The sequence below is a fragment of the Pongo abelii genome, chromosome 9 (assembly GCF_028885655.2).
Source record: "Pongo abelii isolate AG06213 chromosome 9, NHGRI_mPonAbe1-v2.0_pri, whole genome shotgun sequence".
Lineage (NCBI taxonomy): Eukaryota > Metazoa > Chordata > Mammalia > Primates > Hominidae > Pongo > Pongo abelii.
Window position 1 is genome coordinate 65,658,149 of NC_071994.2, and position 16,553 is coordinate 65,674,701.

General features: G+C 45.9%; 1 protein-coding gene across 2 annotated transcripts in view; it reads left to right on the top strand.

The window, feature by feature from the left end:
* Positions 1–209: 209 nt before the first annotated feature.
* GALNT18 (polypeptide N-acetylgalactosaminyltransferase 18) overlaps positions 210–16,553 on the top strand; it is a 350,806-nt gene continuing 334,462 nt past the window's right edge. Inside the window, exon 1 of one of the 2 annotated variants that reach the window (XM_002822026.5) lies at positions 210–1,013. In XM_002822026.5, the coding sequence (XP_002822072.1) occupies positions 779–1,013 (235 nt within the window). In that variant the 5' untranslated portion in view covers positions 210–778. The remainder of the gene's footprint in view (positions 1,014–16,553) is intronic. The other variant, XM_054524653.2, reaches the window with a different exon arrangement.

Genomic DNA, 16,553 nt, shown 5'->3' on the forward strand with positions numbered 1-16,553 from the left:
CCAGGAGATTCCTGCCCAAGAGCAAGAGATGGAATTTCCCTAACGGAGGAAGCTGCCGACCTAAGGGCTGGGACTGGCAGCGCGCCCTCTCCGGGAGCTTCGGGTCTGGGGCAGCCTGTGCAGGCGCGGGTGGAGGCCCGGGCGCGTCCCTGGGGGCGGGAGCCAGGGGCGGCCAGCAGGTGGGGCCTGGGGGCTGGACTCCGCCCCCCGCTCCCGCCCCGTTGGTCCGCTGCCGCCCAGCACCGGCCCCTCTCCCGAGCCGGAGCGCGATTGGTGGCGGTGCTTGTCGCTCGGAGGGGGCCGGGCCGCGCTGCTTCGCGGCTCTCCCCGCCGCCGCTGCCGCTGCCGCGGTTCTCCTAGCAGCGCGGGCCGGTCAGACCGCCAAGGCAGCCGGCGCTGGCGATGGGGAGCGGCGTGGCCGCCGACACAGGCAGTGGCAAAGTTTCCCAGACGTACACATCTGGACGCGCGGCTGCTGGCTACCCGTGACCCCTCTAGGAAGGGCTCAGGGATTTTTAATTTGGAAAAAAATCCACCTGGTTTCCTTTGTCAAGGTCTTTCCGGGTGGCCAGCGGCAGGAGCTGCAAACTTGGGCACGGCGGCTTCACCCGCAGCGGACCGGGCTTTGGAGAACCTTGGGACTCAGGTGCTGAGGTGCCCAGCGGCTCCGGACGTGCCCAGCGGCTCCGGACGTGCTACGGGGTGTGAGCGCGGGGGAGTTCGGGGCGCACGACAAGGAAGGGCCCCCGGGAGCTCTATATGGAGGAAGGAGCCCAGAATGGTGTGCACCAGGAAGACCAAAACTTTGGTGTCCACTTGCGTGATCCTGAGCGGCATGACTAACATCATCTGCCTGCTCTACGTGGGCTGGGTCACCAACTACATCGCCAGCGTGTATGTGCGGGGGCAGGAGCCGGCGCCCGACAAGAAGCTGGAGGAAGACAAAGGGGACACTCTGAAGATTATTGAGCGGCTGGACCACCTGGAGAATGTCATCAAGCAGCACATTCAAGGTACGGGCGCCCCGGAAACTTGGGTCGCCCATGAGGCGCGGGATGCCCTGGGGCTGGTGGGCATCAACTCAGCCACGGCGGGGCTCTGGGGCCTCAGATGCGTGGTAGTCGTGGGGCCTGCGTGTGAGCTCCTGCCTGCGTTCGGGACCCTCTGTCTGCGGCCGTGCGCGCTTCCCCGGGGCACACGTGTGTGCGCAGGGCTGCACGAGCGGATATGTGCAGCTAGCTGGCGGTATGGGGGCGCGCTGCGCACGTGTCCAAATGTGCGTGTGACTCTGGGCTGGTTGCTCGCGGGCTCTCGGGATCGCACACAAGTCCGGCTCAGAGTGTGTGTGCATATGAATGTCTGTGTGTGTACAAGAGGGGACGCGCGGGCAAACGAGCTTTTTTGGCCACTGTAGGCGTCAGGCGAGATGCCCGCGCGGCGGCCCTGACTATTGGCAGTTAAGACCCGCAGGCTGCCGGACAAGCGAGGCTAGGAAAATTGCGTTGTATCAGCGCCAGCCCCAGTCTTGCTGTGATCCCGTTGGTAGGCGATGGGGAATGCAAGGAGCCTCTGTGGTTGGAGAGCCGCTTGAACCTATAGCAGTCCCTACCCCCACCACAGCCCGCGGGTCCAGGACCCTCTCCAGGAGCAGGTGTCAACGCCGGGAAGTAGCGCTGGAGTCTCTGTCCACTGTGGTGATGCCTCCGCCCAAGACTGCAAGAACACGCCCTGGGCTGCGCCTTCCCCGCGGAGCCGCCCGGGACCGGGTGAAGGCCGATCCCTACAGTAGCTCCACTCTCAGGCCCCGGGAGCAGCCGGGGCTGAGCAGACAGACCTACCTGGGTTGGGTCTGAAGTGTAAGGTTACGCTGGTTGGGTGCGCTCCAGACCAGCGCGGGGGTCCAAAGGGAGGGTGGGGGCTGCAGGGCGCTCTGCCGAGGCGACCTAGTCAATGAGCTGTCATGGGAGGGGATGGAGTTCCGGGCGCCAGGAGCACTGGTGCCGGGAGTGCACACACACACACACACACACACACACACACACACGCGCGCGCGCGCGCTCACGTTCACACTTCTTCGCCTCCCCGCGCCCCTTGCTTTCTTCCAGGTGTGTGAGCTTCTTAAGGGCAGGGCCGAGCCTGGTTCCCCTGTAAACCTAGCAGGCCCACCAGGCTCAGGGGCCAGTGCATGGCAGACCTTGGCAAAATCGAATTGAACTGAAGGCTTACCCCCCGCCCCCCGCCAGGAGCACTCCCTTTTGTTTACACGTGGATGTCTGAATTCCAGTCCTTGCACCTGCTGCCCTTGCCAGAGTAGAGATGGCTCCTCCGTCTGAATTTGGTGTTTCCCCAGGTGTCCAGAATAGTTCCTTCCCAGGAGGGGAAGGTTCAGGGAGGTTCAGGTGAGTGCAGGAGAGGCATCCACACCCATAGTGCTTCCTGACTAATGACTTCAAAACAAGCCCATGGCTTCGGCACCTTCCCAGAAGAGAGGGACATTGACAGCTTCTTCTTCAGACCTGCCTCTGCCTCTCAACCTGGCACTGGGCTTGAAAACCAATTTACCTATCTGTGGTTGCCAGTTGTTGTTATTTCTTATATGTCCTTTTCCATCCCATAGGTCTTGATTGACTATTAATCAGCAATAGAAGTACAGTGTTTCCCCCAGGGTGATTCAGAATGTTCCCCAGGAGACACAAAGCCATGCCTTACTTTGACATTTCTAGTTTGCCGACAGATTTTGAGATTTTCATTCACAGATTGTGTGTGTGTGTGTGTGTTCCTGGAAAATGATTCTCTTGTGCTTTTCTTTCTGGTCAGGCAGGAGGTGAGCAAGGTACTGCTTTGGGGATGCTTTCAGGGGATGCCATTAACCCCTGAGCCTGTCACGGAGTGGGTGCCTGTCATGTGGAATGTGGACTATGTCACATGATTTCTAAGGTTCCACATGGAAACAAGCATGATGTTGAAGTTGAAAGGAAGCATTGTGATTTTTCTCCCCAGAAACTTTATAATTATGTGTTGTTCAGCACTTTCAAATCTATACCTGAAAAATTGGAGAATATAGGTTAAAAAAATAGGAGGCAGGGTCCCTAAAACACGTGTTGTTCCACTTGTACATGTGCAATGACCCCTGTGGGTATTCAGAAATAACCACAGTCTCGACAGAGGGCCAAAGCTGCAACCTATAGGAAGGTAGGGAAGGGTCAGTGACTTGGAAAGACTGGAAATGAGGCAGGCAGGGGCAGAGGTTACCTGGTTGGCTGTGCCATGATGGTGTAGCAATGACCAACAGCTCCCTTTGCCACGCTGGGGCCATCCTGAGCTGGGATTTAGGAAACAGAGGTAAAGGGCCTATAAAATTTGGGGCTGGTCAAGTGCAGCTCTCTGAAGGCAGAGGGTGGTAAAGGACAATAAGATCAAGCTCTTGTGCTTGATGGTACAAGCTGTTTATGTGTAACCCACTGTCAAGTTCCCTCTAGTCAGCATAGCCCTTTGAACAATCCAGTTTTCTTTGCTGAACCGGAGGGAATAAGGGGTAATGATAAGAGCTAAAATAACATAGCACCTAGGATATGTCAGGCCCTATTCTAAACACTTTACATATATTGAATTATTTAATCTTCACAACCTTATGAAGTAGGTAATATTTGCTCCATTTTACAGATATGGAAACTGAGGCAGGGAGAGGCTATATGATTTGTCCAGGGTCACACACTGGTATATGGTAGTATAGGGATGTAAGCTCAGCTAGTGTGGCTTCAGAAGTCTAAGTTCTTACCCATGTACTAAACTATCTCCCAGGAGGGCCCCAGGGTCCCTTGGAGTCTGTTGACATTGGTGGAAGTGGGTGTCAGAGGAAGAGACCTCAGAGGATGGCTGAGGGGTGAGGGAGTCAGCAGCCTTCCCACTTGGAAACTCCATAGATAAACTCAGGTTTTGCTTTGTTTCATGCCAAGAGGCAGAGATTCCAGTCCTTTAACTAATGTTTACTGAACATGCAGGACAGTCCCTGGCACATTCTACAGAAAGTAGCTGTGGGGTGGAAGCCTGGGTGAATGGATGAGTGCTGATGCCTATGGCCATGTTGGTCATTAATGAAAGTGTTACCACTCTCCAAAAAAGATGTTTTGCTTTGGAGTCTTGTCCAGGCTCCTCTTTTCTTTAGAAGGAAAGTCTCCTGGAAGCTGCAAATGTCACAAAATGTTCTGTAGGATGTTCCATAGGACTTGCAATTAGAAGAGGCTTTGGAGCATCACCCCAGAGGTCTGTTCTAGTCATGACTGAAAAGTTTATTTTCGTCTTGGGAGTTGCAGTGATATTTCCTTTTAATTTGTTTTCTGATTGAATGATTTAATTAGATGGTGTTTGGGAATCTCTTGGGAATATAAATTGCAGTTTTGAGAAGTTTTTTGACCAAATAGACGTCAAATGAGAGGGTGGATAACTTATGAGTTTTTAAAAAAAAGCATCCTGGGGGTTTAGAAACACAAAGTAAGTGTTAGTAAGTGTTAATAAGGGTCAGGTTTCCTCCATCTTAGGAGTAGAAAGATCTGATGGCTTGACATGGTGAGGCGGATGAAGCAAGAATTTGCTAAAGGAGTTCTCAATGTTGGAGAGTGCAGGAAATGGAACTGTTGATTCAGTTCTTATTTTGGAAATTCAGTAAAAATAAAGATAGCTTTCTTCTTTTCTTAGTAGCTTTCTGAATATGGAAAAGAATGTGCCAATGTTTAAGAAAATATTTAAAAATGCATAAAATTGCCCATAATTCATTCTACCCTAAAAATCAGTTTGCATTTTGAGCATTTCCTTCTGGATTTGTTCATTTGCCTCCATATTTCAAAATGAAGGTGTAGTCATGATTTACATGTAATTTTATATTCTGCTTTGTTCACTTTCTTTTTGTTAACGAAGCACTATTTTTTCCATATTTGCTACATAGTTTATTGGTTCAACATTTATCTGTTGGAGACCTAATGTGTGCCAGGCACTGCACTGGGAAAGTGATTGGGGATTACAGTGGTGAACTGTACACTAAAGAGACTCTACAAGAGTATGGGCACTCTTGGTCCTTGTCATAGCGGACTTGTTTTCAAAGGACAAAGAATCCCTCTTAGTCAACGTGGTCAGGGCTTGAGTTAGTTAATAGAAAAATCGGTTAAAGAGGAGAGTACAACAAAATATTACATACATGCAATTACATATTTTTATTTTAGTGTTATCCAAAATGTACATTCATTTGCTAGACTTTTGATATCAGGCCAAAGTTTTGTCTTTGGGATGCATCTGCCAATTGGCGTTCTGTTCATCTTCCTTGCACAAACCACCCCCATAATGTCCTGTTTACAAAGTTTGACTTCTAGTTCTGTTTTCTTTAAAATTCATTGGAAACTTAAAGGTGCTTATGAAGTAGTCTCAGTGTAGTAGCCTAAATTGTTATGATTTTTGTCTGATCTTTTGCAATGATTTTGCTCACATGTAATTTGATTGCTATTCTTTAACTGACTACCCTTTATAAAGCCTTTGCAAAGCACTTAGAACTTAAAGTAATTTTCTTAGAAACAACACTCATCTTTTTAGCAGTCCTATTTCATTGGTTTTTATAATACGTGATTAGGTTATGCCATTACAGTGACAAGTACAAATAGTGTAAACACGTTTGAGAACAAACCCAGTGGACCACTGGTAAGTGTACAACTCAACTATTTGCAGGAGCTGTGGGCAGTGGTACTAGAGACAAATAGGGTTTGTTACAGAGGGAGTGGCAAGCATAGTTAATCTGGAGAATTGATTAAATGGAGAGTTTCTAAAGAGAACTTTTACTGTATTTTTAATGACTGCATAGTATTCTGTCATCAGTATACCATTATTGATTCAACCACTTTCCTATTATTGGACATTTGTTTTGCTATTATAATTAGAGCAGAAATGAACATCTTCACCTCACTGTTTTTTGAATTATGTTTAAGGATGTCTTTCCAGAAGTGGGATTAGTACTGACTCAAAGAGTCTGAACATTTTTATGAAAGATTGTTTTTTCAAAAGGAAAGCCTTTCTTTACAGCCACCAACAGTGTATTATTGTACCAAAGTCATGGAGCCTGGCCAGCATTGGGTGTTATCATTCAAATTTTTCCAAGTAAATGTAATCCCTGTCAAATGCTCTATTCTTTTGATTTGTACTCCTTTGATTACTCTAGAACTTAATATCCTCCCCCACCCCTGGTGTTTGTTTTATCTTGTGGGACTATTTGTGTCCTTGCTCATTGTTCTCTAAGACTATCAATGTTTGGCCAGGCGTGGTGGCTCATGCCTATAATCCCAGCACTTTAGGAGGCCAAGGTGGGAGGATCACTTGAGCCCAGGAGTTCAAGACCAACCTGGACAACATGATGAGACCCCCATCTCTACAAAGAAAAAAAAAAGAAGAAGAAAAAAAGACTATCAGTGTTTGTGATTTGTGTATTTTACGAATTTTTTTGATAAATATTTTGCCGGTATTATATGTTACGTACATAATTTTAGTTTTACATAGATGCCTTAGGGCAGTGGTCTTCAAACTGTGTCCCCAGGAGCCCTAAACTTGTAGAAGGTTTGATCTGGGGCCTGAGAATTAAAAGGGTTAAGTGGGGTCTCCCAGACTCTGCCTGTAGGTACTCCCTCCCCTCCCTGCAAACAACAAAACTCCACTGTCTTCTGTTTTCTATTTGGCATTCTATAAAATATTTCATTTTATAAAAAGGTTCTACTTTAAAAAAAAAAAGTTGAAAATAACTGTTTCAGGAAAAGAGGAAAGATCAGACTGTTACATTTTTGCGAGGGATGATGGTGGTATAAACAAATTCAGGAGAGTAAATAAATCTAAAAGGAAATTGAATTCCTGGGTGGTGTTCTTGTAACATCTATTTACCCTTCTGAATACCATGATTAATAATGTATTACATTATGTGACTAATTTCTAAATCCATTATCTTACTTCATTGAGTCAAGATCATCTCAACAATGGAGAAATGGGTTATTAACTGCATTTTGTTTCCTGAAAGTTTATTAGTCATATCATGTGCATATTAATGTACACCAGGTCAGTAACAGCAGGTTGTTCGCCATGACTACAAATCATTTATGGTCCCTAAGAATCAGCAGATGTCCTGGGCTTGGATGTTTTTCTGTCTCCTATAGCTTATGGATGTTACTTAGAATTGGCTCGTGTTCTTCTCATCTGATTTTTGACTTGGCAGCGTTTGTGAAGAAGAGGATATGATGTTTGCTGAGTGCTTGGAGTTTATTTGAGGAAGGAGTGTCATTTAAATAGTAAAGCTATTTGTCCCCTGGAATGAACTGTTGCATGTGAAATTATATTAGTAACAGTGATTGACATTTTGAGAGAGTTCAATAGCAGGACTTAGGAGTTGAGCCTAATTACCTTTGTTAATAGTTCAGAACCACAGCTTTATGAAGAAGAAAAACCTTGCCAAAGGACACAACTTTTCCCCATGACCAAAGAATCTTCATTTTTAGCCAGAAGTGTGTAGGCTGTAAAATAAATGAATTCCACATTCTTTCCCACTCATTTGACATAAATTGTTATTTGCCCTTGATAAGTAGGTTGGTGGAGAATCTCAAGGAGAATTCAGAATGAAAAGTGTCAGAGAGCCACGTCTGGTTTTGTCATTTATGAGGGCCTTGAAGGTCAGCTTTAGTCACTTGGGTTAGGCTGGCCTATGTTTTCCCAAAGGTATTTATGGGATTCAGAGTCACATACAAGGTTACTGGAGCTTCTTCATTACCATCGTATAGGATTTCTGACCTCACTTCACTTGAATAGCTGAATGTGCTTGATATGCTTTGAATGTTTGTCCCCTCCAAATCTCATGTTGAAATGTGGTCCCCAGTATTTGAGGTGGGGCCTGGTGGGAGGTGTTTGTGTGAATGGCTTGGTGCTGTCTTCCTGGTAATGAATGAGTTCTTGCTGTATTTGTTCATGCAAGAGCTGGTTGTTTAAAGAGCCTTGCTCCTCCTTCTCCCTCCTCCTCCTCCTCCTCCTCCTCCTCCTCCTCCTCCTCCTCCTCCTCCACCTCCCCTCCCCCTCCCCTCCCCCTCCCCCCTCCCCCCCTCCCCCTCCCCCTCCCCCTCCCCCCTCCTCCTCCTCCTCCTCCTCCTCCTCCCTCCCCCCCCCGCCTCTCTCTCTCACTATGTGACATACCTGCTTCCCTGTTACCTTTTGCCATGATTGTAAGCTTCCTGAAGTCTTCCCAGGAGCCTAGCAGATGCTGGACTTTGAACAGCTTGCAGAACTATGAGCCAAATTATAAATTTATAATTTTATAAATTACCAAGCCTCAGGTACTCTTTTATAGCAACGCAAAATGGACTAATACAAAGCTATTGTCTTGATTTGGGTCTTGAGGGTCTCCTTTGGTTTGTGGCAGAAAGCCAAGCCTGGCTTTTTGTTAGCTGGGTTCTATCTAGGAGATGGGGACAGACAGGCTGCCCTGTGGAGAAGCACATTGCCGAGCAGTCCAGCTGGAGGTGATGTTACACAGAAAGTTCCTGGAGGAAAAACCTGGCTGAATGTGAGTGATAAATATAACCAGAAGGCAGCGTGGTAGGCTTTGGGGAGAGATGGAATTATGCATGAAGCAGAAGGGCAGAAGCCATACAGGTGGGATGACACTCAAGTCAGGAGCAAGAGGCAGAGTAACTGAGGTCCACTGGTGGCTAAGCCACCATTAATGAATGGTGGGCCATGCTGTTTATGCTGGCCTGGAATGTCTCTTGAAGGGTGGAGCTTCTGCCTTGGATTTGGCAGGGATGTGGTCATTTCGTGGCTCCTACAATTGTTACTGAATCTCACTTGCCTTTGGGGTTAGAGTCAGCTCCATCTGTAATGCAATGCTTGAGCCCAGGGGTCCTTGATGTTTCCCCCTTCCTCATACATATGCCTACATACAGGGCATGTGCCCTAGGGCAGGGCTAGGAGGATGCACCTCCTAACACATTGCATTCATTCTTACTCCACCTTTTCTTTTCCTACTTGAGAAAGCATATTAGTATGCAAGGGAATGTAACAACCTTGAAATCCCTTTAATTTATTAGAGTTAAAGCTAATCATTCATAAGCTTTGGTACTTAAATTATTGTTATTCACTAATTACCTCACAACTGTTCCACAGCACGGTATGTTGTGGCAGTGACTGGGAATGACTGCTGTTCTGGAATCTTATCTGTGGATCTGTATGCCTTTTATAGACCCCTGTTGTTCCAGTGCAGCCAACTGGAACTTTAAGCCAAAGGATTCCTGGTTATGTGAACACTTAAGCTTTGGTGGTTTTTCTGACTACATAATTATGGATTAAAATATGTTGCTAGATAGTTCATCCCAGTGGGGATGCAGTTTTGAGATGTAGTTCTCTTTCACTGCCTGACATTCAATTTCAGTTTTGGGAAGGTTTATTTTTGGGAGATGAAGCTGTCCTTAATGATGCTAGTGGAAACCCCTGAGTGTCCAGCCACAATAAACATTCAGTGGCTTCCCTTACGGAGCCACTGCTAAAATGGTTTTAGAGCCAACAGGCATACTTTGCTGGGCTACTTCCCATTGCCACCATCCTTTAAGAGCTCACAGAAATACAGTGTTTGGGAAGATCCAGAGAAGTGGCATCTGCACTCATCACCTTGAGACAGGTGAGAACAATGAAAAACGAGGCCTACAAGGAGGCTTGTGGCCAGTTCCTTAGCATGAATAGGTTCATTCTACAAATGCGCTGAGTTTAAGTCTCAGAGCAGAGTTCCCTGATCAAGATTGTTGAGTGCTGCATCTTAACAAGCTCTGGTGCTTTGTTGGGTTTCACCAGCCTGACTTGTGCATCCATCTCTGTCCCCTGGGAACTTGGAGTTAAAGGCCATTGAGATCCCAGAAGAGCAGGAAGGTAATTCAGGGACTCTGGCAAGACAGGATTCGAAGCTTGGCTTAATAAATGTTGTGCTAATGGCATCTGGGGATTTAGGAGAACAGTAACAAAATTGCTTAGGCCAATGGATATGAGAGTTAGAAAGCTAAGGAGAGATTTGAAGCGACAAATGAGAATCCTAGCTAAACCCTTGATTTATTTTAAGAGCAACAGGCATATAGAGAATTAAAGATTGATTGTATCAAGGGAATGGAGAAAGAGAGCTACGGTACTCCCGTAGGTCAGGGACTGGCCCAGGTGCTGCCCAGGCATGATTACTTATTTATTTATTTCAATGAACAAATAAAATTGTAATTTTTAAAATTAGTGATTCCTTTTCATCTTTACAACATGGTAAGGTTACCTTTTTTCTTACCTTTTTAGAGGTAAGAAAATGAAGACTTAGAGAGTTTGTTCAAGGTAGGTCACAGGGCTGATGGGTGGTAGAGCCAAGAAGGGAAACTGGCTACAAAACCAATGCTCTCTACAGAATAGGAAGGAGGATGAATGTTTCTCGTAGAGAGGAATGGGAGATCATCTTATCAAACATGGTGTTTGAGTGTAAGCTCAGAGGCCTCAGGTCAAGTGGGGGGCCAGGCAGGGTCTTGGTTTACATTTGTGTCTACAAGGAACCTGGAGGGTAGGGTGGGCAGCAGTAGAAGGCCCTGGTCTGGAAGGGTGAGGGAGCGGCCACCACAAAGCTGTGGACAGCCTTTTCTCCTAGCTCACTGTGGGGCCTCCAGGAACTGGTCCTTGTAAAAAAAGCAGAGTGTTCCAGCTGCCGACTAGAGCTCTTTCAGATTCATTGTGACTTTTGAGCACCCAAAATGTCCCAGGCACCAGGCTGAGTGCTTTCCTGTGCCCTGGCATAGTCACGTGTCTTTCAGGGTGACCAGCTTATCCTGATGTGCCTCACACTTTCCCTGTTTTAAAACTGAAAGTCCCAGGTCCAGGGAAGCCCCCAATTCCCTGGGCAAACCTGGATGGTTGGTCATCTGAGGCTTCTCACAGTGGTGAATTCTATTCCGTGATAACTCCTAGCACCGGGGTAAAAATAGCCTTTCTGATGGTGCCGCATCCGGTCTTCGCTGTCTGCTCGTGAATGCTGATTTGCTTGAAGGTTACAAAGAAGAAGGTGAGGATCCACAGCCCCTTCCCCATTTTCCTTGCCCACACAGGCTGCCTCCTCTCTTCTTTGTTATTCCTTCCACTTTGGCATTCTCTGGTTTTCAACTGTCTGAGCCTCTCAGGATTTGGAAAGGAAGAAACAATTGCTGTAAAGGAAAGCTCTAATAAAGTGGTTTGGGCACAAAACATCAGCAGCTGTTTATTTGCCCAAAACAGTAGGAGTCCCTATTAATAACCTTGTGAGTTATATGCTGGGAAGTTAAAAGTAAGCAAAAATCTTACTCAAGACCCACAAATGTAACTTTATTCCTTTATTGAACTAATCTCTCTTCCTGTTTATGCTGGTGACATTTTCTATTATCCATGTAGAAGATCCTTTTTGATCTTCCCTTACAGATTTATTTAGCTATGCCTTGGTTAGCATCCCAAGGCAGAGGGGTTTTCTGGTTTCTCTATTGCAGTTATAATGCTTTGTGTTTATATGGTTCATGCCTCAAAGGATTTCAACAAGCGGGACAGGCTTTGTCTAATTAATCATCATATTTTCCTGATGGGAGAGAAGGAGCTGCAGAGGAAGGGAGGGTCTCGAGAAGGCTTCAGACCTGTCAGCTCATGGGCTTGGAGAAGTGAGTCTTTTAACATTTTGGTTTCTTCCACTTCTAAATCTCATTTTTAATAATAAATGGATCCTCTGATTTGCATTAGTTTCTAAGAGTAAATGGAGGAAGGTATAACATCTGGGAATTATGACATAGAATGTCCAACTCGATAATTGGGCCAGGGCTTTTATTTTATTTTATGAGAACCTGGGGATTTATATTAGAAGAAGAATCCAATGGAAAGTATATAGAAGAGATCAATCAATCAAGAATGGGAAAAAGAAACCAGTGAGGAAGGACTATAGAAAAATAGGTCTGAATTCATCTGGAGAAGAAATGGGAAGAGGAAGAGAATTAATGTTTGCTGAGCACCTGTGATGTGCTAAATACTTTACACCTGTCACCTCATCTTAACCGCATAAGCAGGCCTGTGGGATGGTGTTATTATCCCCATTTCACAGATGAAGAAATCGAGGCTCAGTGACTGTAATGAGCTTATCCCAGGTTCAGCAGCTAGTAACAGATAAAAGCCCATTACTACTCTTAAGCTCCTTAGCAAGGGGCTAAGGGCCCTCTTGTTTTTCTGCTCCAATAATGTTGATCAAGAGAAAATAGGCTCAATCCTTTCTTTTAGCAGAAATGTTGAGACTGGAAGAAAACTTTTTGAGAGTTGTGAAGCCCTGAGGTGGGTTACCAAGTGATTATTTTGGCAGCCTCCTTTCCTGGAGAGGCAGGAAGATGACTATGCCAGGAGCTGACCTGGGCTCAGCTCTCTGGAAGACTGAGAGAAACTCTAGGTATGGCATTTTGCAGCCAGCTGCATCATTTTTCCCCCAGGAGCAGGCTTAGCATCAATAAGATCATCTCCTCCACTCACTCAGGCCATAGCTTTATTTTGGGGGTCCTCTAGGCTCAGGGCATGGGGTGGGGTAGGGGACCATAAAAGGGGGACTGGTCTACACAAAGTCAATAGCAGACATGGCCAGGCCTTCCAGGAACTTCCCATTTAATTGAGGGAATGGAATATTTGGAGTTAAACGTACGAAATGGTGGGCCCCTAGCTATGTGGGCAGTTGTAGGAGGTGGACACCAAGGCTGGCATTGTTTATTGTGGTGTGGGAATGGGAGGAAATAAAACCACCATGAGGAGTTGGGAGAAATCGCAGATGTGCTTTCAAGTTCCTACTCTCCTCAGTGTTGGCTGGAAGTTTGACAGTGGTCTGGGGTGTACTGCTGCCTTCTTTTGGTACGTGCTCAGATTCTTCCCTTCCTTCACTGAACAGCGTTTATTGAGCACCTGTGCTGGGGATGTATCAGTGGAATCAGGGCAAAAATACGAGAGACTACAATTAAACGAGGAGGTGGTCAGGGGCTCTGCTATAAGCAAAGACTTGAAGAAGGTGAGGTGTGCGCCATGTGTATTTTAGAGGAAGAGAGTGCCAGGTGGAAGGAACAGCCAGTGCAAAGCCCCTGTGGCAGGAGTGTGCCTGAAGTGTTTGAGAAATAGTGGCCAGTGTGGCTAGAGCAGGGTGATGGTGGGAAAAGGAGGTAGGGGAAGAAGCCAGAGAGGGGCTGGTTGGGAAGCTGGTTGTGCAGCCTCAAAGGCCACTGCAGATGGAATGCTCTGGAAGGACAGGGGAGCTACCAGAGCAGGTGAGCAGAGAGGCATCAATGCAAGCTGTTCTGTGGCTGCTTCCTGGGTACGTCTCTTGGGCTTGGCATTGTGCCAGGTATGGTGGGAAATGATAAAACACATGCGACACGCTCCTTTTCTTTGAAGAGCTCATAATTGGGCTGACAAGACAAAACAAGAAACAGTTAAGGATCTTTTGCAAGCTAACTCATGTAATGAGGGTTAAAATTGAATTCCAGAAGAGCGAATTGTCAGAATAGACTTCATGGAGGAATAGGGACTAATGACACATCTTTGAAGAATGAGGAGGATTTAAGGGAGTGGAGTAAGAAAGATTTGGATAGGGCAAGTTTAGTTATGAAATAAAACCAACAATTACCTTCAAGAGGGAAGCCTGAGTGTCTCAGCGAGTGTGGTGGAAAAGAGTGTGCAGGCAGTCATGAGAATCAGTGCTGCTATTTACAGTTTGGGTGACCTTGGGCAAGTCTCTGCACTTGCAGTGCCTCAGTTTCCCCAAGCATAGAAATGAAGACAATTGGCCAGGTGCTGTGGCTCACGCCTGTAATCCCAGTACTTTGGGAGGCCGAGGCGGGTGGATCATGAGGTCAGGAGTTTGAGACCGACCTGACCAACATGGTGAAATCCTGTCTCTACTAAAAAAATACAAAAATTAGCTGGGCCTGGTGGCAGGCGCCTGTAATCCTGGCTACTCAGGAGGCTGAGGCAGGAAAATTGCTTGAACCTGGGAGGCGGAGGTTGCAGTGAGCCGAGATTGTGCCATTGTACTCAAGCCTGGGGGACAGAGCAAGACTCTGTCTACAAAAAAAAAAAAAAAAAAGACAGGCAAGCACCCCCACCCTGTGTATCAGGTAGGAGCTACTGGGGACAACGTGTTCCCTTTTTCAGTCTTCCTTCATTCCCTTTCCTTCATCCTTGTTGAAGCTCACATAGAAAATATGGTCAGAAATATATTTTCTGGTTGTAACACCTAGTATATCAGATTTAGCCCCATTTCATTGCAATTAGTTGGGACTTTCCCACGTAAGTCAAGCCTGAGATGGTCATAAGTTAGGCTCCAGGGGAGCCCAGACTAATGCTGGTCACATCTCAGCTGAGGCATGTTGGAAGATCTGCTCCAGGGCATCTTGGTGTCACTGACCGCTGCTCTGAAGTTCTGAGCCCTCCAGACTGGGGGCCTGCCCTTGTTTGTGGAGAAATATTTGTTTTGTAAAACCTTTACAGATTTGTAAAACCTTTTGTAGAAACTTGGCATTGCAGTGGGCAGCAGACAATGCCAGGAATGTGCTGTGTTGGTTGAAACCTTGGCTGGTGGAAGAGTCATGCAGGGTGTCCGGTTACCTGGTGGGTTAGTCTCATTTCCTAGCTCCTTGGTGGAGAGTGTCTTCTTGAGGAGAGATTTTTCCCTCTCTTCCAACTCAACTTTCAAACCAAATTGAAGCCACATCAGCCTATCTTCCTGCCAGGATGAATTTGATTTAACTCAAAGCAATGTGACTTATAATTTCAATTGCAGGCAGGAAGGTGTGATTTAAGACAATTGTCAGGAAGATTCAATTTAATCTTTTCTTTCTTCCCCCTCTACAACATGTGCATTTTGTTGCATGATATAATTTTGATATACATTCTTTACAATTCAGAGATAGATGTAGTTCACATTGGGAAGGTACATTCCATACTTTTTTATAGTACTTATCTATTTAAAGTGTTTTTTAAAAAGATTTCTTTCTAATGATAGCAGAAAACTGAGGGATGGTTTTGCTTCTTTACTAGAGAGAATTGTGGCAAATCATTCTGAAACTTCCCAGGCAATAAACTATTTCTTGATTAACAGGGGTTATTTTGGTCACTTGTTAAGATACTTGTCTTAATGAAACAATAAAAATAATTATTTTATTTACCAAAATGGAGCAATTGTGAGTTTTGCTTATTTTTCAACAAGAGCCAGCTGTTTTTAGCAAAATAGGCATAAGTATTTTTGAGTTTGTAATTACTTTAGAAACACAGAAAGTATGCATTGATTTTTGTAAATAGAAAATTAAATGTCTTCTTTCACTCTAGTCAATAGTGGAAACTTCTAGTATTGTGTTGCGCAGCTCAGTGCAGTTGCTTTCTCTTTCCTCATATATCAGCAAAGAAGGGTAAACCTTCCTACTTTTGCAGTTCTCACATCATATCCCACTGGTGAAGGCTCTTGTCTGAAGGCTCTCTAGTTAGAACATGTTAGAGTTGCAAATAACATCAGCATCCTCACCCTCAAACTGTTTGCTGAAGGATCCAAGACCTAGTGCAACTTGATGTCTACCCTGAGGACCCTCTACTGGGTCCTGGAGGACCTGGATAGGGTCTAGGGATCCTGATTTGAAGTCTAGACAATTTTCCTCTACATCCAGTTACTTCCCTCAACTTCAGGAGAAACGTGTGCACCAGGGAAGAAAATCCTTACTTGTTTGTTCTCAGATGAAACCAGGTGCTTATGGGACAAAGAGGTGGGCAGCTTTTCAGGGTCTCCCTTGGATGGGGTCTCCTCTCCCTGGCCTGCTGACTAGAGCCTGACTTTGGGTCCAACAGCTCCTAGTGATGCTGCCTCCGTATCTGGGAACAGAGCTTCTTCTCAGCCCCTCAAACCAGAGTGATGATTCGGATAGAGGAGGGGCAGATATTTTATGTCAAGGAGAGGAAAAAAGAGAGAAAATTCACATTTATCAGCCATGTACCAGAGGTTTAGCACTGTTTAATCCACTTCATATTATTTAATCCTTAAAATAAGGCTGTGAGATAATGAGCCCCATTTTACAGATGAGAAAATCATACTGTCCTGTAATTATTAGTCTGCTTTTCTCATTAGACTGTGGGTTACTTAAAGGTGGAGACTGGGTCCTGTTTTTCCTGTTTTACAGTTTGTCACACAGTGCCAGGTATACAGTAGGGGCTAGGTAGAAGTTTGTTGAGTGAACACATGAATAAATAAACCAGCTGCCTAAAACCTCTCAGTAAGAGGTGGTGCTAGGATTCACATCCAGACCTCTGGCTTTAAGGCTGCCTGGAAGGGAAGCCCAGGGACAGAAGAGCTGGTTTTCATTCTGGCTTTGGGGATGGCTTCTGAGAGGCTGTTCTATGCTATGCTTTTGGGTCAGGGACAGGAACGCTCATGCTTCTGCTTCTGGGGTCTCTCTCATAGCACCTCATAGCTGACACTACTATGTCAAGATTTAATCAAAGGGAAG